The 26,627-nt window shown below is 60.2% G+C and overlaps 2 protein-coding genes across 2 annotated transcripts; one reads left to right on the plus strand and one right to left on the minus strand.

The window, feature by feature from the left end:
• The first annotated feature begins 5,251 nt into the window (after positions 1-5,251).
• LOC116634738 (vasodilator-stimulated phosphoprotein-like) lies at positions 5,252-8,135 on the plus strand. Its single transcript, XM_032408270.1, has 3 exons — positions 5,252-6,005; positions 6,690-6,769; positions 7,981-8,135. The coding sequence occupies exons 1-3, from the start codon at positions 5,399-5,401 to the stop codon at positions 8,035-8,037; spliced, it is 744 nt and encodes a 247-aa protein (XP_032264161.1). The 5' UTR covers positions 5,252-5,398; the 3' UTR covers positions 8,038-8,135.
• Positions 8,136-14,846: 6,711 nt separating this feature from the next.
• Positions 14,847-25,719, minus strand: KIF25 (kinesin family member 25; the record flags this gene model as incomplete). The annotated part of the gene is made up of 8 exons (XM_032408237.1): positions 14,847-15,242; positions 15,384-15,534; positions 16,342-16,497; positions 16,855-17,050; positions 18,092-18,329; positions 19,469-19,645; positions 23,129-23,278; positions 25,604-25,719. Coding segments are annotated over 8 exons (1,194 nt in total), but the record flags the coding sequence as incomplete, so codon positions are not given.
• Positions 25,720-26,627: the final 908 nt, after the last annotated feature.

A 26,627-nucleotide genomic window follows, 5' to 3' on the forward strand; every position in this document is an offset into this window, starting at 1 on the left:
GAGTTGGCAGACCAGGCAGGAAAGGGCCTCTCGACAACCCTGTGCTCCAGCAAGCAGGCCAGAAGTGAAATTGGTAGGAAAGCCATGGGTGGAAGCCCAAGGCCTGGATTCCAGAGCCAGTCTGTGAGCCTCAGTTTGCAAATCTGCACAATGGCATCAATAGCCCACCTAAGAGGATCACTGAATCAAATTGGCAAATATTTTAGGCAGGTAGTGGCTTTTTTTTTTTAGCCCAACACATATTTGTTGAGTACATACAGTGGGGCTGCAGCAGTGAATAAGACTTTAGGGAGCTTCCTTCCAGCGAGGGGAGAGAGACAATAGAAAAACGTGTCCAGTTACACTCAGCTGTGAAGGACAGTGTGCGCTGGGAGTCAGGACGGGCCTCCCCAACAAGGAGACATGTGAGCTGATTTCTGAAAGCCAGGCAGATGTACAGGACAGAGCCTTCCATGCAGAAGAACAGCACATGCAAAGGTCCTGGGGCAGGAAGGCAGGGAGGCCAGAGAGCAAACAGGGCCAGCCCTTGGAGTTAACTTTCAGGCTCTGGCTTCTTTGAGGGAGGTGAGAGTCATTTTTGGACTTTGGGCAGGATTGTGGTGATTTGCCCCCTGATCAGCAAGATTCTGGAGGCTGAGGTGTTGGGTATGGTGGGCAAGTCTGGAAGCGGAGACTTTGGGAGCCCATTGTCATAGTCCAGGGGGCGAGACGAGAGAGGTGTGGAGCAGGGGGTGGACGGGGATACATGGGCAGGTAGGTGAGGGGGTGTTTCGAAGGGAAAACCATCGGGATTTGCTACTGTCTGGACTTGGGGTCGAGGGGAGAAAGAAAGGAGGTGACCCCCAGTTTTGTGTCCCAAGCAGCAGGAGGGATGGAACGTCATTGCTGAGGAGGCAGTTGCCTTTGCTTCTCAATGAGGACAACGGCGCCTCTGGCTGCCCGTCAGTGGGCTCAGCACGGGTCCCCTAAATAAATGACGAAGGGCCCCTGCCGAGGGCTGTGGCCCCGGCCCGCGCTGCCCGCCGCCCGCCCAGGCTCCAGCTGTGTGAGGTCTTCTCCTCCTCTAGTGGCAGACCCCTGCTCCCGCACCGGACCCCAGCGGCACCTTGGTCTAAAGCAGAGTTGCCCCCCTCTGCCTGCAAGGTGCCCTCCGGGACGTCTGGGGCCCCAGAGGCGGCAGAGGGTCTGCTCTGGCACAGGCGGCAGGATGTACAAACAACAATAAAGTGCACGAAAAGCCAGTCTGCTTTTTACCATCACCACGCGAGGGGTGGGAATGAGCCACCCGGCAGACAGACAGACAAGGAAATCACAGGCACTTCTGTCCCAGTAACTAACGGGGGTTGAAGGGTGAGGGGTGGGAGGGAGCTCGGAGCTCCGAGGCTCAGCCTGTCTGTGTGTCTGTCTGTCCGCACAGCTCCCCCAGGCCTCCCGCCCCCGCCGCACATCACAGCGACCCTTTAAGCCCTAGGTGCCTAGCTGAGGCGGCGGGGTTCAGCTGGCTAGTGTTTGTGCGCAGGGAGGAGGCGTGCAGGGAGAGAGTGCTAAGAACCTGCGGCAGGGCTGCCAACCCCGCTCCTGCTCTTCCAGCCCCCTGCTGCAGCCCGCCCTTCCCTGCCCTTCCCTGTGGCCGAGGGCGCGAGCGTCAGGGCTCGGCTGGGGTGACCCGAGCGCACCGGTGCCGTCCCACCACGTGCCCCATGCGGACGGCGGCGGCGGCCTTCAGCCGGGACCCAGCTTGGGAGCCTGGTCCTCTCATCTCCGCCTCACGGCAGGGATGACGTCCTGGCGCTAGTCGCCACCTGTCCCGGGTGAGGGGCCCTCGGTGGGACTCCTGCCAGCCCCCCCCAGGGACCCCACAGCGTGGGATCCCTGCCATGCACACCAAACACTGTCCACTGCCGCCACCCTCTGGCTGACCCCGGTGACCCCCAGTTCTGGTGTCCTGTGTGGGAGGGCCCAGGAGGGTGACAAGGGCCACTGTCCACAGGGACTCCCCCCGAAATGGAGGGGCGGGGTGGAATGAGGAAGATGTCTTGCTTCTCCCCCCTTAAATGCCGTGACCGAGGGGGCACTGACGGGGCAAAGTTGGAGGGGACGTCCCCGGGGGTCCACACCCCAGGCCCACCGTGCACCTCCAGGGAGGTCTTTGTCTACCAGCACCCGCCCCACCCCTACTCTCCAGGTCCAGGATCGGGAGGGCAGTGGGTGACAAGGGGAGATCCCAAGGGAACACAGGGCCCCGAGGACCCAGCCCCTCCCACAGCCCTTGGCCGTGGCTTTGCCCCACAGACTCCAGGACACGCCCCTGCCGCAGCCCCGACGTGGCGTGCAGGGTCTTCTTCCAGTGTCCTTGTCCTCGCCCCTGGCTGCAGAGAAACTCCATGCTCAGGGCCCCCTGACCCTCCAGTGCCCCCCCTGGGGTGGCCTCAGGGCATCCTGTGTCAGCTGCCCAGGCTTGGGGGGTGAGCCCCTGGCCGGCCCCCTGCTCACTGTTTGCTGGGCAGCACCTCCCGTCCCAGGCCTGGATGGATGGACGGAGCTGCAGGCAGACAGACAGCACGGCGGGGCTGTGGCTTTGCTGTTAAATCTTAACATTGCTGGACTTTCCCAATCTGCACAGAAAGCTAAGTTAATGGGTAGCTTTGCCCCCAATTTAAAGTTTACGTCCACAGCCCCCTTTAATCGTTTGTCGCTGCTGCTCTGTGTTCCACGTGGTGATACATCAAAGGAAATAGGTATTTCCATAGAAGCCCGATTTATTTGGGGGGCGCCAGGGGTTGGGTTTTTATGCTTCGTAAATGGAATTATTCCTGGTTCATGGGACGGAGTTCATCAGGCTGCCCCCCGACTTCCTGGTGGGCCCCACGGCCCCGGACGCACACCTCATCTTCCAGGACGCGCGGGGCCGAGCCCTGGAGCTCCCCTTGCGGAGAGGGGCTCAGGGATGCGCGATGAATTCATCAAGGCCCAGGGTGGGTGCGGCCCTCGGTGCCTGGATCTCGCGGCGGCAGTCGGGGCCGAGGGGCTGTCCCCTCCCTGAGCCGCACCACTTAGAGCCCGTGTCCGCGGGGGAGTTTGCAGTCGCAGCCTCTCTGGCCTCCAGCCCCTCGGTCTGCCTGCGTCTGCCAGCAGGCCAGGGCTTGAGACTACGGGCTACCACCGCCTGGCCCACCGCGGCCCCGCTGGGGTTCTGGGTGTGGGCCATGTGTGGTGGGCATGCGGGGAGTGCTCTGGACTCCGGCGGAGTGGGTAGACTTCCAATGCAGGAATGAGGAAACAGCTGCAGGCCCCCATTGTTCGGATGCTTGGCCAGGCTATGCAGGGTCCAGGGCTTGTCCCCCAGAGACCCGGCGCTCCCTGGGGATGCTGGGCGGGTGTAGGACGGGGAGCTGCAGATGCTCTTCCTTCTACCTGTTCCCCAGATGAGCAGAGGTTGTGTTCCTGGGATGCTCGCTCCAGGGAGCTGGTTTCTGTCTTGGGTTCTGTGGTTGCGGTCACCCCTCCGTGGTCTCAAGAACAGAGGACAGAGTCTGCAGGAAGTGGGGGAGGATATGTTCCCTCTGCTCTTGGCAGCATCTGGTATTTGAGGGTTTAGAGTAGCTTTAGGGGCACATTGGAAACCGCTGGTAAAGGACGTGAGCCAGGTGTTGGAAATAGTCGTCTTAGGATGGAGGGAGGCTGGTTTCTGCTCCGTGCTGTTTTCTGCGCGCTCTAGGTTTTCTGCGTTGAGACCACCTTGCTCTCGTTAGTCAGGGGGAAGCACCAAGTGCCCCCTTTCCGTGGATGTGATGGGCTAAGGCAGCCCTGAGATTCCTCCCTGCACGTGCCAGACAAGCGGATGGTCCCTTGGGGGTCCCTGCGGCCAATAAGGCCTCGTGAAGACTCAATGGAGCAGCGGGTCGGGGGGCAGTTCCTGAAAGTGGGATGGGGACCATGTCTGGGCTGGGGTCCGCACAAAAAGGGATGATGCCCTCAGCAGGCGGAGGTGACCCCCACACATCACAGCAGAGGCCCCAGGAGTCCCAGGAGCTTGCGGATCAGTGCCTGGTGGCTCAGCGTCCCAGCCTTCAGGCTGAGGAATTTGAACTCGAATCCCTGAATGAGGATGCTGGGGAATTGGAACCCAGGCAGGGAACCACATCAGCGCTCTGAACTGTGACCGGCGTGCGCGTGTGTGCGCATACCCACGGACGCTGCACCCGGTGCGGACAGCATGCAAACCGACCAGCCAGGGGACAGGCAGGAGTTGGGGGGCCCCTCAGGACCGGCAGGGGCTGGGGGCTGGCCGAGAAGAGCCCCCCGGGATTGCTGCACAGAGGGGGACTGTTGGTGGTCTTCCTGGAGGAGGTGCATTTACTCAGCAGGGGGTTCCCAGAGAGGGTCTGCAGCTCCTGCCAAGCGGCTCTTTCTGTCTAGCTCCTTTGAGTCAGGACATCTGAGATGGCCATGCTGAGAACAAGCGGGTGGGCAGGTTCAGGAAGGAATTTGGGGTCACCCCTATGCCCAGGACTCCTTCTCTGCAAGGGGGGACAGGCCAGAGCTGCCCCACCCGCTGAGAGCCCCCAGTGCACACCCAGCGTGGCCTGTCCTTTGAGCTGAGCCGCCAGCCGAGGGGCGGCTGGACCGCGGCAGACCCTCCTGGTCTCGGGGCTGGAGCCCTTCCTTCGGGGATCTGGGCCTCTCAGGTGGGAAAGTCATGGAAGGTCCTGCTCCAGTGACCCCGTGGTTGTGAGGAGGGCACATGTTTGGGACTGAGGTCTATAGCCAAAATCAAGGCAGGAGACCTCTGCATGCAGCCCAGGGGCTGGGACAGAGACAGAGACAGACAGAGAGACAGACAGAGAGACAGAGACAGACAGAGACAGAGACTGACAGAGACTGACAGAGAGACAGACAGAGAGACAGAGACAGATAGAGACAGAGACAGAGAGACACAGAGACAGACAGACAGATGGAGACAAAGAGAGACAGAGACAGAGAGAGACAGATAGAGACAGAGACAGAGACAAAGACAGGCAGACAGAGACAGACAGAGACAGAGACTGACAGAGAGACAGAGACAGACAGACAGAGACAGATAGAGACAGAGACAGAGAGACAGACAGAGACAGAGACAGGCAGAGACAGACAGAGAGACAGATGGAGACAAAGAGAGACAGAGACACACAGAGACAGATAGAGACAGAGACAGAAAGACAGAAACAGAGACAGAGACAAAGACAGGCAGACAGAGACAGAGACAGACAGAGAGACAGAGACAAAGACAGGTAGACAGAGACAGAGACAGGCGCTGCGGACTCCCAGTTGGTGAGTGGCCCCCGACGACACACAGGTGTTTCTGGCTGGGAAGGACGCAGCCGGCGGCCGGGCGAGGAGCCCCCGGGCTGAGGGTGGGATGCCCACGCGGCCGCTCACACCCGCCCCCCGGGAGGGCCGCGCACGAGTGACACGCTCCCTCGATCGCCAACCCCAGAAGCCGCGAGCGTTGGGGGTGCCTGTGAGCACACGGGAGGCGGGCGCTGGGGCTCGCGGACAGACAAGTACATGTTTACGGATTTGGGGCAGAAGCTCAGCAAGTCCTTCTCAAGGCCTGGCAGCGGGAAGGGCGCAAAGTAGGTCAGACCGTGGGCGGCGGGCCCGTCCCCGGAGCCTGAGAGCCAGCGTCCGCGTGTCCCCGGAGCCGCCTGCGCTGCCCCAGGGCTGCCGCGTGCAGGGTCGGCCGCGAGGGCGGGGGGCGCCCCTGAGTGTGCAGACGACATGCCAGGGCGTCTCGCTCTCAGAAGTAAGACAACATCACGGAAGCCAGAAAATGGCCCCAGCCGTGGCCACCGCGGCCCAAGCGGGGAGCCGAGCTGAACCGGCGTCAGGGGCCTGCCCCCCGCCAGCTCCCGGGCTCTGGTCTTCTCGCCCTGCTTCTCCCCTGCAGGGCGGTGGGCGGCCCCACACCCCGTCGCCGCCTTCCTCGGGGTGCAGTACTACGCGGGGACCGGAAGGCTCCTCAGGTAACTCGCTGACGTCAGGGGACACTCTGTGGGACGGAGAACACCCAGCGCGGAAACCAGGTGGTGGGACGGGCGCGACCTCACCGCTGCGGGGCGGCCGTTCTTCTTCACTGACGTGTGCTGTGAGTGCGCGTCCTTCCCACACCCGAAGTTTCGCTCTCTGGGGCGGATTTGTCCCTGCAGGGGTTGGGAGGTCTGAAGATCTCACTCTCAGCAGCCCCCCCACCGCGGGCGTCTGCACCTGGCTGGGAAGGGTCACTGGGCAGGCGCCCCTGGCGGGCTTCTTCCTGGGTTGTGGGAGCTGCTTTCTTGAGAGATCTGCCCCAGAGCTTGTAGGATAACACAGAGCTCCCCAGGCCCCTCCAGGGACCTGAGTGACTCCCAGAACAGGGGCCAGTGAGCGGGGCCGGCGACCCCGGGAATTCCCTGAGCTCCTGCAGGTGGGCCAGTGGCAGATGGGTGGGGAGGAAGGGATGGGGGCGTGTGCTGTGTGGAAGGGTCTGAGCCTGGGGAGCACGAGGGACCCAGTGGATGATTGCAGACAACCTTCTCCTCACCACCCCTGCAGGTCAAGGCCCCTGGACGAGGGGTGCATGGAGGCTCCCGGGCCCAAGTCAGAGTCCCCAGGGGAGGAGGGAGAAGGGTGGGCACCCGGCTCTGCTCACACCTCCTTCCTTCTCACAGCCTCTGGCCCGGGGCCCTCGGCGGTCGTGCAGGTCACGCTGATCAGGATGAGGGGCAGGAGTGCTGAGGCCCTGTATCAGGTATGTGCCCACAGGCTGGGCAGGCCCAGGCCGGGCTCCAGCACCTGTTTTCTTAGTCCACCCAGGCCCACCGGGGGCCCCCGGGTAGGGACCCCTGGACCCGCAGTCAGGCAGTGGAGGAGTGGGAGGCTTCTGGGGGACAAGGCAGGGCGGGAATGGCTCCCCTGGGCCTCCACCTTCCTGGTTGGGTGCTCGTTGGGGTCAGAGGCCACCATCCCCAGGTAGTGAGCACTCCCGGGGCTGCTCCAGGCCCCCCAGGGGCAGGAGGAGGGACCGATGCCAATGGTTATGGGTTGGGGGTTCCCCGCCTTGCTGGGCCTGACCTGGGGGTGGTGCCCTGGACAGAGAGAATATTAGGCTCTGATGTGACTCCCAGAGAGGGACGAAGCTAGACCAGGGAGGGGGAGAGAAGCCACAGTGCCTGGGCAGGGTCAGCTCCCAGTGCAGCTGGGGGCTCACGGCCCAGAGACGGCAGACAGGACGTGCCCCCAAAAGGGCGACGAGACAGCCTGTACCCACCGGCCCTGCGTGGCCCCTCTGCAGCGGTGAGCTCACCCTGCGGGATGCGAAGGAGTGGGTGCTAGCTGGGCCCCCACCTGGCAGGACCCGGGGCGGCCGCCTCTGAGCCCCAGCACCGGACAGGCTTCCTCACCCAGGAAATGGGGGTGGGAAGCTATTCTTGACTTCCGAGGATGCTTCCAGATCTTATTCCTAAAATCTATCCAATAGTAACCAAGTCCGACCAGTTCAAAGGAAGAAAACAGCCCAGGGCTGTGAGCCCCCCATCCAGCAGCCCCTCGGGACGGGGTGGGCTCTGCGTCAGGGCCCCAGAGGGGACCCAGGCACCAGCTGTAGGAGGCACCTCCAGGAGAGGAGGGGGGGAGGAGCCCACGCAGGAGCCGCTCCCTCCCTGAGCTGTCCTGGCTGAGGACGGGGGCCACGGCCTATGCCCCACTCCTGCCCACACAGCTTGTGGCCTCGGGGGCACGGGGGGACAGGAGAAGGGGGCCGTGTAGACAGTGGGCCCAGCAGGGTGCAGTGAGGACAGGGCAGGGCGGGAGCCTCTGGATGAGGGACTCTGGGGGCCAGGGGCAGAAGGGGTCGTGTGGACATCCCCAGCCGGGGGTGCTGGTGTGTGTGCTCAGGGAGGACAGAATTGGGGGGTGGCCGGAGGGGGAGAGGCAGAGTGCACGCACACTACCCCCTACCAGAGGCAGGCCCACACCACGGCAGCCTGGACCACGCTCCGCCGGGAACCTGTGCAGTGAGCAGGGGCGACCAGCCCCCAGAGGAGTCTGCGGTGTGGACAACTGCAGATGTGGCTCTGCCCACTTGGGGCTCATCCACGCCGCACAGCTTGTCCACCCGGCACCGCTGCATCCACAAGACACGGCTCGTCCGCCCCGGCCTCCGTCTACACAGCCTGGCTGCATCACACAGCATGGCTCATCCGCACGGCAAGCCCCATCCACATGGGGCTCTGTCCACCCAGCAGGACTGCGCCCACGCCTCATCCACACCTCGGCAGCCTCCCACATCAGGACGGCCTCCGGCCCTCACCCCTCCTGCTCTGGAGCTCCTGCCACCGCCTGGCTGACCGAGGTCCGCCCCCACCCAGCCCCTTCCCCCGTGTGTTCACCTGTCAGTGTGTGGAGCAGGTTCTCAGGTCAGGCCTGGAGGGGATGAGTAGATCCCACTCTCGTGCCAACCATGACGGGTCCCAACTCCACCATCTGAGTCACCAGGGGGCAGAAGTCAAGTCTTCTTGACCATGCGGTCTTCAGGCTTGAGGGGCGGGCCGTGCGGGCCCCTCGGGTAGCCCTGCCCCATCTGTTCTGGGAAGGAAGGTATGTTAGCTATTCCCTTTGGGTTCTCTCCGCACTGACCCTGATGGATGGTCGGACTAAGTGCACAGCCTTCTGGGAGTCTTTGACCCAGGGCATGGTCACTTGTCCTTGCACTGGCCACAGGCTTCCGCTAGACCACTCTGTTTGCAATCCCTCTCTGTGAGTTGTGGGCCCAGCTGTCACCCCAGACGTGTCCAGACGTGTCCGCCACCTACAGGGTGCGGACACCACGGGAAGCACCATGGCTGGAGCCGTAGGATCACCTGGACTCCTGGTCCCTGCGGAGCCCGTAAAGCCAGAGAGGCAACTAGGCCAACCAGTGAAGCCGCGATCTAGATTCTGAATATTCCTCACTCTGCGCCCCAAGACAGAGCCCGTGTCCCGGTCGTTTCCCATCACAGGTCACAGGGGAGCAGCCAGGGCTCCCGGCCTGGGACAGCGCTGGTCACCGTTAGGGCTCAGAAGACTGCAGGTGAGATGGGGCGGAGCAGGGACCAGCCCCAGCCCCACGCTCTGCACCTGACCCATCCTCCACGTCTGGGGTTGGAGAGGTTCTTCCCAGCTTCACACCACCTTAACAGCCGGGTGGTTTTACACGTGGTAGCAAGTTCTGGAAAAGTGTGCTTTTGAGGGACAGCTGACCTTCACTCAGGTACATCGGTGCACTCAGAGGCCAGGGAAGGCAGCATGTGCGGCAGGCGCACGGCCCCAGCGGCCAGCTTGCGGTTGGACCGCGTGGCTCAGGAGCGCTGCGGCTGCAGCTGCAGGCTGGGAGGACTCCCCGTGATTAACGGCTGTGCTTGCCTTGCAAAGGCAGGGTGACCTCCCTAGGCCGAGGCACGCTGCCCCCACCCACCTCCAGGCCCCGCTTGCAGGTGGCCTTCCTGGAGCCGGCCGCCACCTGGATGGTGCAGGGTCGCTGGGCTGAGCCCGCCGGTGCAGGGGTGCGTGTTAGCAGACTAGCGCCGGCGCCCCCAGGTGGAAGAGCAGGGCTTGTGCCGATCTCACTGGCTCCTAACCCGAGCTGGGCCTTGCATCCCTTCCAGAGACCCCGAGAGAGGCTGCTCTGAGCAGGTGGGATATGAGACGGTCGTAACCAGCCCCGAGCCTGAGGCTCTTAATGGGCATCCGGTTGTGGTCCGGCTCATTCTAGCTGGGCCCCTCTGGCCTCTCCCCTGCACAGGATCCGCACCCGCACACCTGCTGCCCCTTGATCCTTTCTGTGAAAGGACATCTTGTGTGTGTACACAGCGCGCACATGTAATAAAGACCTAAATCCACACCTGCCTCGGACGCTTGGACCAGCCTGCGCTGGGCGGGCCAGGAGGCTGAGGGCTTCTCCTGCGTGCCGCGTGCTGGTACCACCCGGACGGGGCCGTGGGGGGCCACTCATGCCCCCTGGAGCTCATATTTACCAAATGTGCTCCTTAGAGAGAAGCAAGGCTGCTCTACCCCCCTCCTCTGTGGCCTGGAGTTGCTGAAGGGGCAATTCTGCCATGAGGGATGGACGGGGCGGGGGCGGATAGCAGGGGTCCCTGTGGGCACCCAGGCTCCCTGTAGACAGACGTCACGGGCCAGCCCTGGGCAGGTGCCGGCCGGGGTCAGGGTGGTGGGGCAGGCTTGCTGGCTGCCCGTCTGGTCCCTGTGCAGGAAGTACCCGGGCCCCAGGCTACCGAGGGCACCCAGCCTAGCGGCCACAAGAGAAAAGTCTGAGGGAGGGCCCCTGAGCCAGGCAGCAGGAGGTTGGGGCCTGAAGGATGGGAGGAGGGCGTGCAGAGCTGTCTGGGCTCCTGCTTCCCGTGATTTTCCAAAGTCGTACTAACACCAGTCCCCATAGTAACAAACGGGGTTGTGTTTGCTCTGACCTGAGGTCTATGGAGATTATTTTCCTACAAAGAAAATGTGGGCACAAGAGCTCAGCCCCGCGGACTGACTGGCTACTGCGCAAAGAAGGTGTTGGGTGGGGCAGAAATGAGCCTGCGGGGCCGGCCCCCGCACACAGGCCCACGTGTGCACACACGAGGGTGAGCGGACCTGGTGAATGGACAGGGCTTGGCGGCCGGCCCTGGGGGACGCCGCACCTCTCCCCAGCTGCCACAAGAGGGCGCTGGACACACGCCGTGAGCCTCTGCCCAGCGCCGCCCCAGGCCCGGGTGTCCGGGAGGGCATGTGGGGGGCGGGCCTGGGCAGGACCAGCCTGGCGTGCTCAGGGCCATGTGGTTCTGACGGGCTCCTCTTGGTGCAAGTCGGGGCTCACACCCAGACTCTGTCTCCCATCACCCCTGATCCCACCCATCCGTAACTTGAGGATGGCCGGGTCCAGAGGGAGGCCAGGGCCCTGCCCTGTGTCCTTGGCAGATGGGGCAGCAGGGACCGCTGGCTGACCCCGAGAAACCACCAGAACCCGGGAGGGGCTCCTATTTCTATCCTTCCTCCAGGCCCCATGGACAGACAAGGAAAATTATGCCAAGTGTCTGTTAACCACCGGGTAATCTTGGGTTGCTGGGTGAGCGGGGAGCACAATTAGAGGCCAAGAGGGGCCCGGGGCAGTGATCTCCAGCCCTCCCCACTCCTGCCCACCCAGAAAAAGTGAAAGCCTGACACACACGGTGGAGGCAAGAGTGGCCGGAAAGTCAGAAATACCAGCTTCTCCTTTGTGCAGACTAGGACTTTTTCTTTCAGGCAAAACAGATGTTTTCCTGGAAAATGGGTCTTAACTAGTAGGGACGCATGGTTTGCGAGAAGACACAGGTCAGGGCTCGCGTGGGGCTGCTAAGTAGGCTGACTCATCTACACTCCGAGACCATGGTGACCACCAGTGGGGAGGGTCGTGTGGCCCCAGGGGTGTGGTGGGCCCGGGCACAGGTCCTGCAGCACAGCCGCGGGGCTGAAAGGAAGCCCACCCAGGTTCCCTCCGGGCCCCAGGAGTGGGCAGACGGCTCAGGAAAGTGGAGGCCAGGCCTGGGCCAGGTTTGGGTGGAGGCCAGAGGCCGAGTCACCAGGTCTAGAGGCACAGAAACCCCGAGGGCTGTTTTGTTGCAGTTCCCTGGGCCAACTGCCTGGTCTCGCTGCGACCCCTCCTGCCCTGGGGTGAGGCCGGGGGAGTCGGGTGCGCGCTGGGGAGCACAGCTGCCACCCTGCTGGGATGCAGGACGTCACAAGTGGACCTGGGGCAGTTCTGTTTGGGCCGGCTGCCAGTGCAAGGGGCTTGTGGCCCTCGGGGACCCACAGCCCATCGAGGTCATGGACCCAGGAGTCTAGAGGGCATGTCTAACCTTCACTTTGGTTTGGTGAACTCTGCCCTGTGGCCCTTGGGTCACCTAGGCCCACCTCCTTGGGAGACAGAATCTAGAGCACAGGACGTCCTTTCTCCAGAAAAGCCTACTCACTCCGTGGCCGGCCGCCCCAGAGCCGCTGCGTGGGCTTGGAGGCTCGGCAGAGGAGAAGAGAGGGTTGACCGGGGACCAGGGCGTCCGTCCAGGAGACCTGGGGCTCTTAGAGAGGAGCCGGGCCCCAGGCACAGTGGCCAGGGGCTCCAGGAGGGGAGCAGGGGGACCATGAGGCCCATCAGTGTCCGGCTTTGGGCCCCATCCGCACGTGACTATGTGGTTTTCTAAAATTTGCAGAATGAAGATGTTTTTAACCGTAAGTGGTTAAAACCCACTGACTCGCCAGCAAGGGTTGGCTCCCTTGCCCCAAGGGGCACGCGGGTCGGGTTTGGGAGGGCGGTGGTTCACAGGTTACCGCCTCCCCGGGTGGGGACAGAGTGGCTTCCAGGACATGGCAAAGGAAGGCCAAGGCAGGCCTGCTGGGAGGCGGAAGAGCACCGGGGGCCTCACCCCGAATTCAGCCTGGAGTTCAGTGCAGGGGGTGAGGGAGGGTGAGTTCAGTGCTTGGGGTCTCGGGACCCTTTGTACTCTTCACACTTTTTAAAAGTTCTGACCGGATGCTTTTTTATCCAAGTACTTACCTCACAGCAATGGGTCACCTCGCTGTCTCCCGCAGGAGACCCCCGGCTGTCCCCGCCCTGGCCCCGCGCTCACCCTCACCCTCAGCTGCTGCTCCCAGACAGTGTGCCGCGGACCCCGCCCGCTGACGCCCCGCGGCCCTCGCTCCCTGCAGCTCCGGGCCTTCCTACGCTGTTGCCACGGACCCAGCGGCTCAGGGCCAAGGGTTCAGGCCGCCACACAAGCGGAAAATGCGCATTGAGGGGGGATGTGCCTGGTACTGGTTGTTCAGCATCCCCGAAATACCCTGGGGGGTGGGGGCACCGAGCCAGTCCCAAGAATGTGGGAGGCAAGCCCCGAGGGGCGCGGGGCGACCTGTGCACGCGGACCCAGGAGCCCGCGACAGCGCGTCCTCGGCACAGCGGCTTGAACTGTCTGAGGAAGGTCAGGCCGCTCTGTCCCGGGGCAGGGGCAGCCAGGAGAAGGGAGCCGGGGGGCAGGAGGACGTGGGGGGCACAGGGTGGGCCGCTCGGCCGGTGACGGGAGGGGCAGGGCTGGGAGGCACCTTCCCGGGGTGCCCCGTGTTGTCAGGGCGCGTGGGACAGGGCTTCTCTGCGTGCCAGCGATGGGGCCAAAGGCCCCAGGCTCCACATGCTCCCCCTCCTCCACACGCGGGCCCCCACCTCTGGGAGCCACAGGCCCCGGGGGCGGCGGAGACAGAGGCAGGCTGTGCGCGGGCGGCAGGGGAGGTCCGGGAATCCGTGAGGCCCTGAAGCCCTGGGACGCGCTCTGGCGTCCCGACGGTGACACGGGCCGCGAGGCCGCGCTCAGTTCCCACCTCCCCACAGACGAAGTGTTCTCCGCCTCTGCCGAACACGCCCAGTCGGGGGCGAGGCTTGCACGGTCATCACGCCAACACGGAGCGGCGGCTCTGAGGCCGGCGCTCGGCCACCCGAGGCCTGGGGGCTCACACGGCCACGGCCACGGCCACGTGCAGACGGGGCCCTGAGCGCGCATCCAGGCGGTGAGCCTGTGTGCACGCTCTCCGCCTGCCCCAAATGCCCCGTCCCTGCCCTGTCGGCCGTGACTGCCTCAGCTTCCAGAGGCCCGTGACCGTCTCGCGGGACCGTCCTGAGGGGGCGTCCGGGGCGGCGGGCGCAGGACGCTGGGCTGCAGGGCCGTGGACGGTGCAGAGCTGGCCACTCACCGCGCGTGCAAGGAAGAAAGACTGTTCTCGGCGGGCAGCGGGCCGCGCCCCAGTGAGTGGCCGAGGACCCGCGCGGTCACTCTCCAGCCGGCCCTGGCGGTCCCCTACCTGCCTTGGGATGGCAGCGACGCGTCCCGCACAGGCTGGGAGTGGAGGGGCTCCCGGACGCACACCCGCTCTGGGGCCGCCCTCGCGGACAGGGGGTGGGTTCTGTCCCCGTCACCCGACTCCGCGGTGGGGAGTCTCTCCATGTCAGAGCCTCTAAAACGGATCTGTCTGTAACTTTGCTGAGTTTTCAGCTTTTTGGGAAATCGTGTCCCCGGCAGCCGTGCTGCTGACGTTTGCGTCAGGACTGGAACACTGTGTCCACGTGCTGCGGTCTCTGTCCCGCTCAGGGGCGCACACACGCCCAGGAGCGCTCACCGGGTCTGTCCTCCAGCAGCCGACCAATCTGTCACCCTCCCCATCGTCCACATGACCTGGCCCTGCCCCGCCCTCTGCGGCGTCCTTCTCCCGCAGGGCACGCCCCGCCCCGTGACCTGCAGGGGGCCCAGCCTCGCACCCCGTGTCCCGGAGCCCGGCAGGAACTGGGTCCCGGGCGGTGCGGGAAGGAACGGGAAGGCTGGTGAGGAGCGAGGCCCTGGATGCACCCCGGGGGGACTGAGGCAGGCGTGGGTCCTCGTGCCTCCCTCAGGGCCACGCACACCGTCCCCGGAGACACGCGCGGAGCAGGCCTGCTGGGTTCGTGCTAATCGCTAGAAAACACATTTTGCTCACTCTTACATAAAACAGGCTGAGGTCTGAACGGGTTTTCCTCACACTTAAGCCACTCGTGCTCCGGAAGCATCAGCGGGGACCTGCGTCTGAGCCTCACTTCCAGAGCCGCACGCGTGGCGAGGGCACGGCCGCATGTCCTGTTGGTCTGCGAGGCCCGCACGCCCGTGGGCGCAGCTCAGAGCGGCTTCCACCCAAGGATCCGCGCTGCCGGGCTGACACCGAGACGCGCACCGCATCCGCGCGTGGCCCCCGGTTGGGGCGGGTGCTCGCGCCGCATCCGAGTTCCCGGGGCCCCTGGATCCCACGCACGGCCCCCACGCTGAGAGCCTGTGGCCCGCCACGTGTCATGCGTCATGGCCAGCGCTGCGATGTCGGCTTGGGACGACGGGTCATTACGAGGAGGAGCAATAACATGAAACATCTGCTCTTGGTGGCGTGTTTGTGCACACCCAGCGTGTTACAGACGAGGGAACGGGGCTTTACGGGCTGAGGAAAGTGTCCGGGTCAGGCGGCCGGCACGAGAGCCCGGGGCTGTGGTTCTGGAACCGCACTCCGACCCCGGATCGTCTGGTCTTCGCACCTTCCCTGCTGGTCGGCAGACACAGCTCCTTCCGCTCGGCCGCCACGTCCCCGCCCCCCCACTTCTTGCTGGGCGTCTCCTGCTCCTTGATGACGGGTCAGCGTGTCACTGGTTCCTTGGAAAACAACAGGCTTATGAAGTCCAAAGTCGATGAGCTTGTGTTAGGGCACATACATTGTCAAGGAATGACAGGAAACTCATCATAAGGGCACAAATCCCATTAACAGGGGCAACCCGCCCACGGCTCCTGCTTCACCTGGGTTTCCGGGGGGCCGCACTGCCCCCTCCAGCTTGGCCTCGCTGCACTTGCCTCACCCGGGCCCCAAACCCCAGGCACCGCAGCGTTTCTGCCACGTGCGTCCGGCAGGGGGACACGCACAGAATCACCAGGAGCTTTGCATCACCTCCTTTAAAATAAGAAGCAAAGGCAGGTGAAAGATCCCAAGAGAAACCCGGCACGGCTCAGCTACTGCGGAGCCCACGTGGAGTCGGACGCCGGCTTCGGGGGCGCGGGCCTGGGCGTGGGTCGCTCCTGATGAGGGTGCGTGATGGCAGGGTCCCCCAGCCAGAGCACCCAGGGCTCCCCAGCCTGTTGGACAACAGGGGGTGCTGAGCGGCCTGGGAGGAAAAGCAAACCCAGGGACAAGGGAGAGGGAAGGACGGAAGGACGGGGAGGCAAACCACGCAGACACTGGGAGGCCACGGCAAGGGCTGCGTGTGTCTCCCGTGGGCCCCGCCGCCCCGCACCCAGCCTCGCGCATCAGGGGCCCTCCTAGAGGGAGAAGCCGACACATGAACCCTGGATACAGCCCTGCCTCTTCCTGTGGAGAAAGTCCATCTGCAGTGAGACAGAGGAGACGCCAGGATGAGACGCATAGAAGGCCTAGAACATTCTACCCCAGCTATCCTCAGGGTGAGCTGCAGCCCACCACGCGCCCGACAGGATGGGACACAGGACGCGGAGGCGGCCCTGCGAGGAGCCGAGGACCTACTTGGAGGGCTGGCCAGGCACGTGCAAACCAACCAACCCAGTGCACGGCGACACGGAGAACAGCGCTGAAAATACTCTGGGAGGGGACAACAGTGACCTGGGGGCCCAGGAAGTCCCCCAAGGAGGTATGGCCAGGAGGAGCGAGCCCCCCAGGGGAGGGAGTGTGCCGTGGCACCCCCCGGGGGTCCTGTGGTCTGGGGCCTCTGGGGGGCCCTTACGTTACCAAGAACGTCCTGGAGAAAGTGGGTGAGCTGGCTGTTGCGGTATGGGATGTGGGCTCTGCGCTCCGACAGGGCCCCCAGGACGTCCGCGAGGGCCGCCAGGCTCCGGTTTATGAACGAAGTCTCCCTCAGGGCCGATCCTGTCACTCCAGACACACCTGGGAAAGCGCGAAGACCCAGCCACGTGGTTACCATGGGCAATGAATTCTCTGGCAACACCAAGAAATGAACGAGGGAAAGCAAAACTGTCGCTTCTCAGGAAGGGAGCACTGAGTGGGGAGCCCCTCAGTCCATCGGCATCCTCCTCTGACCCCCTGCATGGCCTCGACTGGGAACGGGCTGGCCGCTGCAGAGCCGTGGAGGGGGCATCGCTCTGGGACGAGCACGTCTGGCGGCCATGGAAAGACAGCTGCCCACTGGGAGGAGCAGCTGTGAGCTCGCTGCAGAGGGGGGCCATGCTCAGGACGCCCCACATCCCCGCTCGCCCCAGACAGAGGCTTCCGCTCTGCGCTCACCCACACACTCGCTGCCCGCCAGGTCCACGAGCTGCAGCTTGGCATGCACCTGTTCCGCGGGTCGCTGGGCCCCCGGGGACCCGGGCGAGGCTCTGCCCCAGGCCGGCCGCCCCTCGAGTGGTGGTCCAGGTGACTGCCGGTCAGCTGCAAGGGGGTGACATGTACCCGGGAGTGACATCCACAAAGCCTCCCTCAGCTTCCCGCAGCGCCGAAAAGTGGGCCCTCATCCCGAAGGACCACACTCCGGGGGTGGGGGGCTGGCCACGGGGAGGGGCTTCTCTGGGTAAAACAGGGAAAGGGAGGCCAGGGCCCACGTAGTCTCATGAGCACCGAATGACGTTCCCAGAAATACTCGGTAATGACACAGATTAATACCCGATGGGCCCTGACAGAGGTAAACTCCACCCTTGTTTCCTAGGCCCCCACAGAAATCCTGACAAAACTGGTCTTCATTTTGCCGTGTGTGTCCATTTCATCGAGCGTTATTCTTAAACAGACTTCCTAAAGGGATTTTTTTAAACCTAAATAATATACTCACTGTGGAAAGCATAAAAAATACACATAATTTACAAAAAAAAAAAAGAACAACATAAAATCCACTCTGGTCTCCACGGCCTTCTCCCGTGTGGCTAGCGGCCGTGGGCTCCCTGGACAGCACCTGCCCACCCACGGCCCCGCCCTCCCAGCAGGTGCGCCCGGTCCTGGGACTCATCGGGCCGAGTTTGGGGGGCGCAGGGCAGTCAGGAATCTCTGCACTGACCCCCCAACCCCCCGTCCTCCCTTGCCTGGACCACCTCGGCGGCCACAGGGTCAGGGGCGTGTCGCCCCCCCCGGGACCAGGCATCTGTATGACCGCATGTGAAGTAGGCCCTGGACCAGCCATCCTCTGCCCGTGGACTCTGGCACCGGGAGCCTACAGAAATTCGGGTCCTCGGCCCGTCCATCCCAGCCTGGGGGCCTTGGGCTTCGCGAGTCCCACAGACGACCCTGTGTGCTGGCCCAGTCTTCACCGACTGGGACGTCCAGACCCTTGCAACCCATGCCTTACTTTTCTTACATAACTGGCACCATTGTATATACTGGTTTGTGACTTTCTAAACCCAAATCACACTCACGACTCGGGCATCGTATTCCCAGATACAAATATGCCCATTCTCCTCGTGTTATATCCTATTTAACAAAGCCTTTCCTCCGTCCCTCACCCTGATCCCCTCTCTTCTCAGCCTGGGTTCCAGACCCTCCAAAGGAGTGTTTGCAATTCCCACCCCGGGCTCCGTGCAACTTCTCTTCCATGCCCCTGCCCAGGCGCACACGGCCACTTACCGGGGCTGTCGCAGGGGGAGGCTGCGGTGAGAGTGGCCGTTATTATCAGGTGGGATCTAGAAGAATGGGCGTGCACTTGGGTGGCGAGCTGCGCCCTGAGCTGCAGGCTTCCGGCGGCGAGTGCGATGAAGTCCTCCGCACTGTGGACAGGCCTGGCAGAGAGCCCGAGTGATGGGGAGCGCGCCCGGGGTGGCGGCAAGGGACGCCCCCCACCCTCTCACCCAGACCAAGGGGACATGTTGTAGGAAAGCGGACTGAAGCACACCTTAGACAAAATAAAACAGCAAATCAAACGCCTTCCTTTTCTGAGGCCTGACTGACGTGTCATGAACTGCTTTACTCTGGAATAATCAACTATTTCAGGACACCCCATGGACTCCAATAAAAGTCCATTTCCCTATTTTAGTGAGAGATGACAGCTAATCAGAAATTCCCATCAGCGGGACCTATGTTGTTCTGAGTCTTATTAGTCAAAAGCTGAGAGTTCTGGTTACCTTGTGCAAACTTATGGTTCAGTGTACCATCCTGTAGGCTTTTTTCAGATGCTAGAAACAGCTGCAGACCCTTCCCTTACTGACTCTGAGATCCCAGGACAGGCTCGCTACCCTAACCCTCATCAAACAAGGGGAGACAGCCTTCCCCCGCCCCCTGCGAGCAAACCGGATACCCAGATGTGGACTCAGGGAACAGGCAACTTTGAGGAGTGTCTTTAATCAATATGAGGAGACTTCGGGGCGCCTGGGTGGCTCAGTTGTTAAGCGTCTGCTTTCGGCTCAGGTCATGATCCCAGGGTCCCGGGATCGAGCCCCACATCGGGCTCCCTGCTCAGCGGGAAGCCTGCTTCTCCCTCTCCCACTCCCCCTGCTTGTGTTCCCTCTCTCACTGTGTCTCTGTCAAATAAATAAATAAAATATTTTTAAAAATATGAGGAGCCTTCCCTATGTACAAGATGAATAATTACTGTATTCTGTCCAATATTGGCATGTACAAGCAGAAATGAGGACGTCTATACTTAATGGCGGGACCGCGGGGAAGTCCACTTCTCCAAGCTCGCTCCCTCATCTGGAATATGAGGGTGGGACCTGTGCCACACATTTGTCATCAAGATATTTTAAAAGGTTAATTAACGTGTCTGTTTTAACTGTGATTTTAAAAAGATAATTTCTAAAGCAAATGGAAAAACGCATGACACATCCTAAGTGCAACAACACCGCAAACCCTTTCAGCGATGAAGGGGTCCCGGTGAGGCTGCCGGCCGCTCGGAGAAGCCGGGCCACGGCTGAACACTCACTGCCGGGTTGGCGGAGAGACCTCCCGCTCTGCTGCCTTGCTTGTCGGCACGTCACGCTTGGGCCCAGACACCTCCATGCGGCGCTCTTTGGCCAGAAGGTCAAGAATGTCGTTATTATACACTTCCACTATGGACACGTCAACCTTCAGGCTCTTTGATGGGTTTTCTGAAATAAGCCTGGGGGGTGGGAACACGAGGGATCAGCCACCACGGGAACTGGGGCGGCCCCGTGAAGAAAGCTGTAGGGGACCCACTCTCATAGGACAGGCTGCCATCCGGGACACGCAGCGAGACCCCCAGCCCGCGAGTACTGGGCAGCGTCTTACCACCAGCGGGAAGAAAGCGAATTCTCTTTGAACCGCAGGGTAAGCAACTGTCTTGGGAACAGCTGCTTTATCTGAGCTGTATCTGAATCAATGATTTCAGCCATCAGTAGGGACCCTTAGGATCCCAGGCCCACGAGGGGAGGGCGCAGGGAGAGCACGCAGCCTCCATGCAGAAAGCCCCTCGGCCGAGTCTCATCACCGCACAGAAGCCCAAAGCCGGCTGCCAGGACAGGAGGGCTCAGCACCTTCCCGGGGCTGGGGTTTGCTCTGTTCCAGGGAGGACGGGGTGCCGGCTCCCGCCCCAGCCCGGCTCGCGCCCAGGCCGCCAGCCAAGGACTGCCGGGACCTCCTGACAGCCCACCCAGCCTCTTAGAAACCACTGCACGTCTTCTTCTGTTTCATCTTGTAAAGTGCTATGTGCTGACCATGGAAAGGTTTAAAAATACAGATACTACCCGCTTAGAGAAAAACCCCATAACCCTAGTCAGGGCAAGAGTGACCACCAGCCCGGCTCCTCCCGCCCGCGCCCCTGCTAGTGCCTTTCCACAAAACTCCCACAGCCCACGGAGGCCACCCCTGCCTTCTGGGGATCGTTGCCCGTCTGACACGTGCTCAGTGAGACCAGTCTGAGTCTGAGTACGGTGCTTTCTTGTCCACAAAGAAATTCTGGATGCGGGGCTGGAAGTCCAGCATGGGAGGAGGGTGTCTGCCGAGAAAATACACAGCCTGGTGTGTCTTATGCGAGCATGGATAGATGGAGTTTACCGAGGAGCTACAGAGAGCCAAGATAAAATGAGCAATTAATGTCTTCTGGTGATACAGTCAAGGAAACGAGAAAGACTAAGATGAAAGAAAAAAATAAATTCTCCAGTGAAAATCATTTTCGGCACAGAGTTCAGATTTGGATCGTCCTCCGCGCTGGGGTCTGCAGAGAAGACTCTAAGAAGTTAAATACTGTGGGAAGAGCGAAGAGCTAAGTCAGCTGAGCTGGGGGCTGGGCGTCCCCCCCGCCGCTCTCGAGAACACGCTCACGCAAACCTGACCTCGGCGTGTGGCTCCATCCCCTCATGTGAACGGCCGCGTCTTCGGGCGTCACAAAACCCGAATTCGAAATTTCTTATCTACATAATACCAGGGAGCTGATTTGAAGATTTCCTCCCATTTACTTAAGTACTTGATCTGCTCCATGCATTGGTTCATTTGTCTCTCTGGTGTTCGGTAGTTTGCTAGACGCTGCAAACGGTGTTGAACGTGCTCTTCAGTCTTTGCCGTGAAGAAGCCGAGTGTTTAGCGGGCAGGACGCCTGCTGGAGCGCGTTTTACACAAAAAATATGTGTGGCCTCCTGTGGGGTAAAAAGGGGGGGGCCCCGAGGCAGGGGGGGGGGGGGGGCCGCCCCTGGTCCTGCGCACCCTCCTGGATCCTCTCTGTGTTCGTTCTGGGCTTTTTGAGGGCTGGAAATGATCACGCGCATTCTCTGGACTCCTTGTTCGTTCAGCCTGGCAGGTAGAAAGCGCCTCACGTCTGCTGATAAGCCGAGATCTGCCACAAAGGCTGTGGTGTCACTGGGCTGGAAGGAGCCAGGCACCTTCACGACGCCAAGGGTGCCAATGAGCACAGGGCGCTGGAAGGGTGGTCGGCAGGCTCCCGCCAGGGCCCCAGAGCCTGGAACAGCAGCGGCCCCCAGGGCCCTTCTGCGCGGCAGACCCTGCAAGCTCTTCTCCTGACCCCTGGTCTCTCCGGGTCCCCTCCTTCCACGTGACCCCCAGGAAAGCCCAGAGCAGCTGCAGCTCTGCCGTGGTCTCACGTGGCCGCTGCTTAGCTTCCCGCCAATGTGGCTGCTGCGTGGTCCGATGAGGTCTCCCCGGAGGGGGCACACGGCTCTCCCACCAGCACCGGCCCTGCAGAGCACGTCTGGGACTCACACTGCAGTCCCAGCCCCTTGAGATTCTGGAACCAGAGCAAACACCCGATGCAGTGCCATGTCCCCAGAGGGAGAGCTCTGGGACCCGAGATCCCCAGCCCCGCCCCAGGGACCCCCGAGGTGGCCCGCGGCCACGTGCCTCCTTGGGCTGAGGCAATGAGGCAGGGTTGACGTGTTCCTCCCAGGAGAAGTCTGCAGGCTGGCCACACGCCCCAGACCTCCTCCCCCACCTCCGACAACCCACAAGCATGCACTTGGGAGTGGCGGCCCCACGCGGCACCCCACACCGGCCTCGTGGCCACTGAGATTTCTAGAATGGTTGTTACACAGCCCAGCCTCACCTGCCCTGACAGGTCCTCTTCAGAAGCAGTTAGTACAAGTAAACTTAATAGATGCATTCTCTCCGTGTACTAATACTTAAGGAATATTGGTTTGAAGAGGCTCCAAAACGTTAGGCTGTGTGGGAGTTCTTATGTCTTTGTCTGGCCGCGATTTCAAGACATGAAAAGGCTCAGCAAGGAGACAGAGCGAGAAACCGAATCCAGGGGGTGGGCAGCACGGAAGGCCCCCGGCTCCCCTGGAGACCTCCCGGAGGCCCCTGGAGGCAGGGACGGTCTGTGTCCAGGCCTAGAGGATGGAATGTCATGGCTTTATTCCAGGATCCCCCGGTAACTTGGGCTGCCAAGGACAACTTGTTACTAATTTTTTCCAGGAGTAATTGTATTGGTAAAATCATGAAAATGCAGTGAGTCTCTTCCAGGGATGTTTTCCCAGAACAGAAGCATCTTCAACATGCCCAGCTCGCTGTAACTCCGAAGAAGAAAACCAGATGTGTCGGCTCTTTCCAGGGCCAGGAGGCAAGGAAAAGACAACGGGGGTCTCCCGCTGTCCCCGTCCCATTCTAGGACAGAAAACCTCCATGCTCCATCCTCTCCTGAACAGGGAAATTGTCCAGCTAGGGATCTCTTTCAAAAAGTTTCGATTTGGAGCGCCAGGGGGGCTCAGTTGGTTAAGAGTCCAACTCTTGATTTCGGCTCAGGTCATGATCTCAGGGTCGTGGGATCAAGCCTTGAGTCAGGCTCTATGCTCAGCTGGGAATCTGCTTGAGGTTCTCTCTCTCCCTCTGCCCCTCCCCCCAAAACAAATAATAAAATCTTAAAAAAAGAAAAAAGCAACCCTTAAAAAAAAAAAGTTTTGTCTTAACGACAGAATTCCAACATGAATGTGCCATAAGAATTTCTAGTGTTTGTGGTGCGGAGGCCCGGAGTATTTAAACGCTGGACCGTAGTGGGTTCCGACAGGAGCGTCAGGTGTGGTCTCCGCAAACGGGAGCCGTCCGCCGCGCCCCTTCCTGGTGTGCTGGCCTCCCACACTCCCTGCTGCTCTGGGCCTCTGCCCACTGCCCCAGGTACCTGAAGAGCTCTCCAGCAGCCCTGGGCATGATTCCGAGGTCGCTGTGCGGGCCCCACGGGGGGATGCGCGCCTCCTTAGAATGTGGACCCAACATGGTGTAGCTCTTGCCACATCCTGTCTGTCCATAAGCCAGAACGCAGACGTTGTACCTGAAACCCAACACAGATGTCAGCGCTGCAACCCACACAGAGGTCTCCTGCCGTAACTGGGTTCTACGAACAACGTTCCCTCGGATGGAAACTTTGGTACGTGTCGCTCTGCATTCCTGTTACTCCAGCCCTTACAAAGCAGGCTTTCATAGGACTGGAGCTGTGTTTGCAGAGTCCCTGCTGTTGTTTGATTACACAGCATTGGGCTGAACCACACTCACCTTTACACGCGCTTAACACGCTCCTTGTTGGCACCTGCTTCTCCTCGGTGATTCGACATCTCCTCTGGGCGCCCACTGCTGGCGCCCTGCGCTCAAGGTCCACGCGGGGGTCCCACCCTGAACAAGACCCCCCGTCCGCCCCGTCCACTCCGTCAGTGCAGAGCTGGGGTCGCCCAAAGCAAGCTCATCTTGCTAAACTGGGGCTTCTCCTAATGCATGTGACACTTCCCTGTGGTTTTCTACAGATATTTCCCCATCACATACAGGACGGCGAGCACGGCTACCATTTGTTACATATTCTGAGACTTCGGCATTCCAGGGGACGCAGGGACTCCACCTCCGCAGTCAGCCAGAACGCACCAACACGGTCTCCGGGACAGGTGCACTGCCCCTGCTCCCCACAGCTCGGGGTCACGTCACAGAGGACAGGGATGGTTGCTGGCTCCCTGCATTCCCTTCCAGCTGTTTCTTCAGCCCAAGATGTCAATGGGAAGATCGGAACATCGAAACAACATTTGAAAATGGCTATAAATTTATATGATAGGGTATAGATTTATGATACAAATATATAAATGATATAAATGTATAATCTTGGCCATGAAGGTGCAGGTGATCCAGACCTACAGGGACTGAATGCTAAGGCCTGAACCCCCCTTTGCGTCACAGAGGGGACGAGACCGTCCCCACGCAGGCCCCACCTCAAGACTCTGATTTCATGGATCGACCTTTAAGCAGACGGGCTATTTAGCCTGAGGCACCCCAGCAAGTGACACCAGCGAGGCCGTGAAGGATGCCAGGACTGTGAGGAGCGCTCCGGCTGACCGGCACGCCTCCCTCCGGGACCGACTGTTCTAGGCCAGCAGGAAGCGTATTAGGGCAAAGACCGACCCAGGACCTCAGAGTTACCACCCCCCATTGTTTGTCTTCCGGAATTGAAAAGTCTCAAGGTCTTTACAACAAAAACCTCACTGCATTCTGTATCTCAGACCTTCCCTGAGGAGATGATGGTGCACTTCTCCGGCAGGAATACCTTGGTCTCAGCGGGTCACCAGCTCTTACGGGGACCTTACGAGCCCTTGAGGAATGCAGAGAGGAAAGAAGCCTCTTGAAGAAAGCAGCTCAGGACTCAAAATAATGCCATCTGTTTCACATTTAAAATGGAAAGGCAACTCTGGCAAAGATCATTTAACCACTATGCCTTTTTTATTTCTGGAATCTGCTTACTTAAAAGAGGCCTACTTAAAAAAAGAACAAGAGCCCTCCTATCATTTTCCATGGAAGAACTTTTTTTGGATGGGTCTAAAAGCCCCAGCATTCCAGAAGAAGGGTGCAAGGAGAAACTGCATCATTGTGGGAGGCTCGGCCCTGCAGGAGTCTGAAGCAGGAGGCATGGGGTTCCCACGGGGACCTGACCTGTCACATCCTGCGCCTTTCGGGCACCCACAATGTGCTTTAGGTGCGGGGGCGCCACGGGCGGGAACAGGGCTATGACGACAGCCTCTAGTTTGTGGACTTGGGCTGTGCAGGAGCTTTGCTGGGCAAACACGAATATGCCTTCTTCAGGACGCTGAACGCAGGCTCCTCCACCAAACTGGGGTCCTTCCCAGCACCCCGAAGTAGGAAGGCTTGGCGTATTGTGTCTCAGCCACACGAATCTGGTTCCATTTGTTGCTAAAGACGCGATCTTTACTCAGAAGATGTGACCTTGGGAATCGGTGGTCACGGGTCCGGGGCCAGAGGCTCCGTCCCAAAGGGATCACAAGTTCCTCAGTCCAGTGTTAACACACTCCACAGACTTTCTGAAAATTCTAAAATGCAGAAAAAGTCCCAGAGAGCACAAGGACAACTGCTCACACCTTCACGTGTCACTAGAACCAGAGAGTAGGTGTCCATGACAGCCGTTCCTCAAGTCCTGGGTGGCCCTCTTCCTGGCACACAGACCTACTCCCCTGACCCCCATGGACACTAATCGACATGGGGCTACGGGTTTGCTCTGCCATCATATTCAGACTGTTATGTCACACATTCATCATGTAGCATGAATGAGATCTACTTACAGTTACTCGTAACTGTGATCCCTGGCCTTGAAGATATTTTAACTCACCCATCTAAGAGAGATGTAAGCAGCGGGCACACATCCCCAAATACCACTTGCTGAGATTCTGCTGGGCCATAAACTCTGAGAGGCAAAGGGAAAAATGACGCATTATTGGAAGAACAAGAGATTTACATTAGTAACCAAATATGAAACCCTGCTAATAACCAGAGCCTTATCCACTTCCCATCTAAGCCCCCAACACAGTCAAGATCCATCTTTGTAACAATTGGAGATCGATCCCATTACCTTTCAGGCTAACAGAGGTTAAGGAAGACTGAAGAAATGTCTCCTCTGTTATAAAAACACAATTATGAATGCTTGCAAAGCAGAAAGAAAAAGCAAGCCAGCAAGAAAAAAAGAAAGGATACCATGTAATTATCCTGGGACTCAATTAGCTCCACTTAAGTGGGTCCAACAAGAATAATGTAAAAATCATACTCTGGGCAACATCGGATATGTAATATTTAATTTTTATTTTCAAGCTCTCCAAAGCATTGTTTTCCTAGGCCCCAGGTTAGTTCAGCAGAATGTCCATATGCGTCATGGGACTGGAATGTCTGCTATGGAAAGGGGAATCCGATGTGGTTCTGTGTTTATAAGCACGCACAAATACAGCTAAGTAGGAAGGAACTTCTAAAAAATGCAGCTCACTGCACAGTTTGAAACAAGATTGGAATGCAGCTGAAGAGCAGGATTTGTGCCAGACTACCAAATATATGAAATAAGCACTACTGGTCAGTTGTATTGAATCCAATGTGCTTTGCATTTAAGCTTAGATGCCTGAAATACAGGCTTTTATTTAGCTGGTACCAAATGTTTCTCTTCTTTCATTTTCAGAATGTGTCATAATGTCCAATTGATCCATAGTATTTCTAGAAGCAGGAGTAATTTTAAACGTATAAAATGTTGCTTATTATGCATGATCAGGAGGGCATTTGGGGCAAGTGGTGTGATGCTGAGCTCTTGAATCTTTTTTTTTTTTTTAATTTTTATTTATGTATTTACTTGTGAGAGAGATAGAGAACACGCA

This window comes from Phoca vitulina, unplaced genomic scaffold, assembly GCF_004348235.1.
Source record: "Phoca vitulina isolate PV1807 unplaced genomic scaffold, GSC_HSeal_1.0 scaffold9, whole genome shotgun sequence".
Taxonomy (NCBI): Eukaryota; Metazoa; Chordata; class Mammalia; order Carnivora; family Phocidae; genus Phoca; species Phoca vitulina.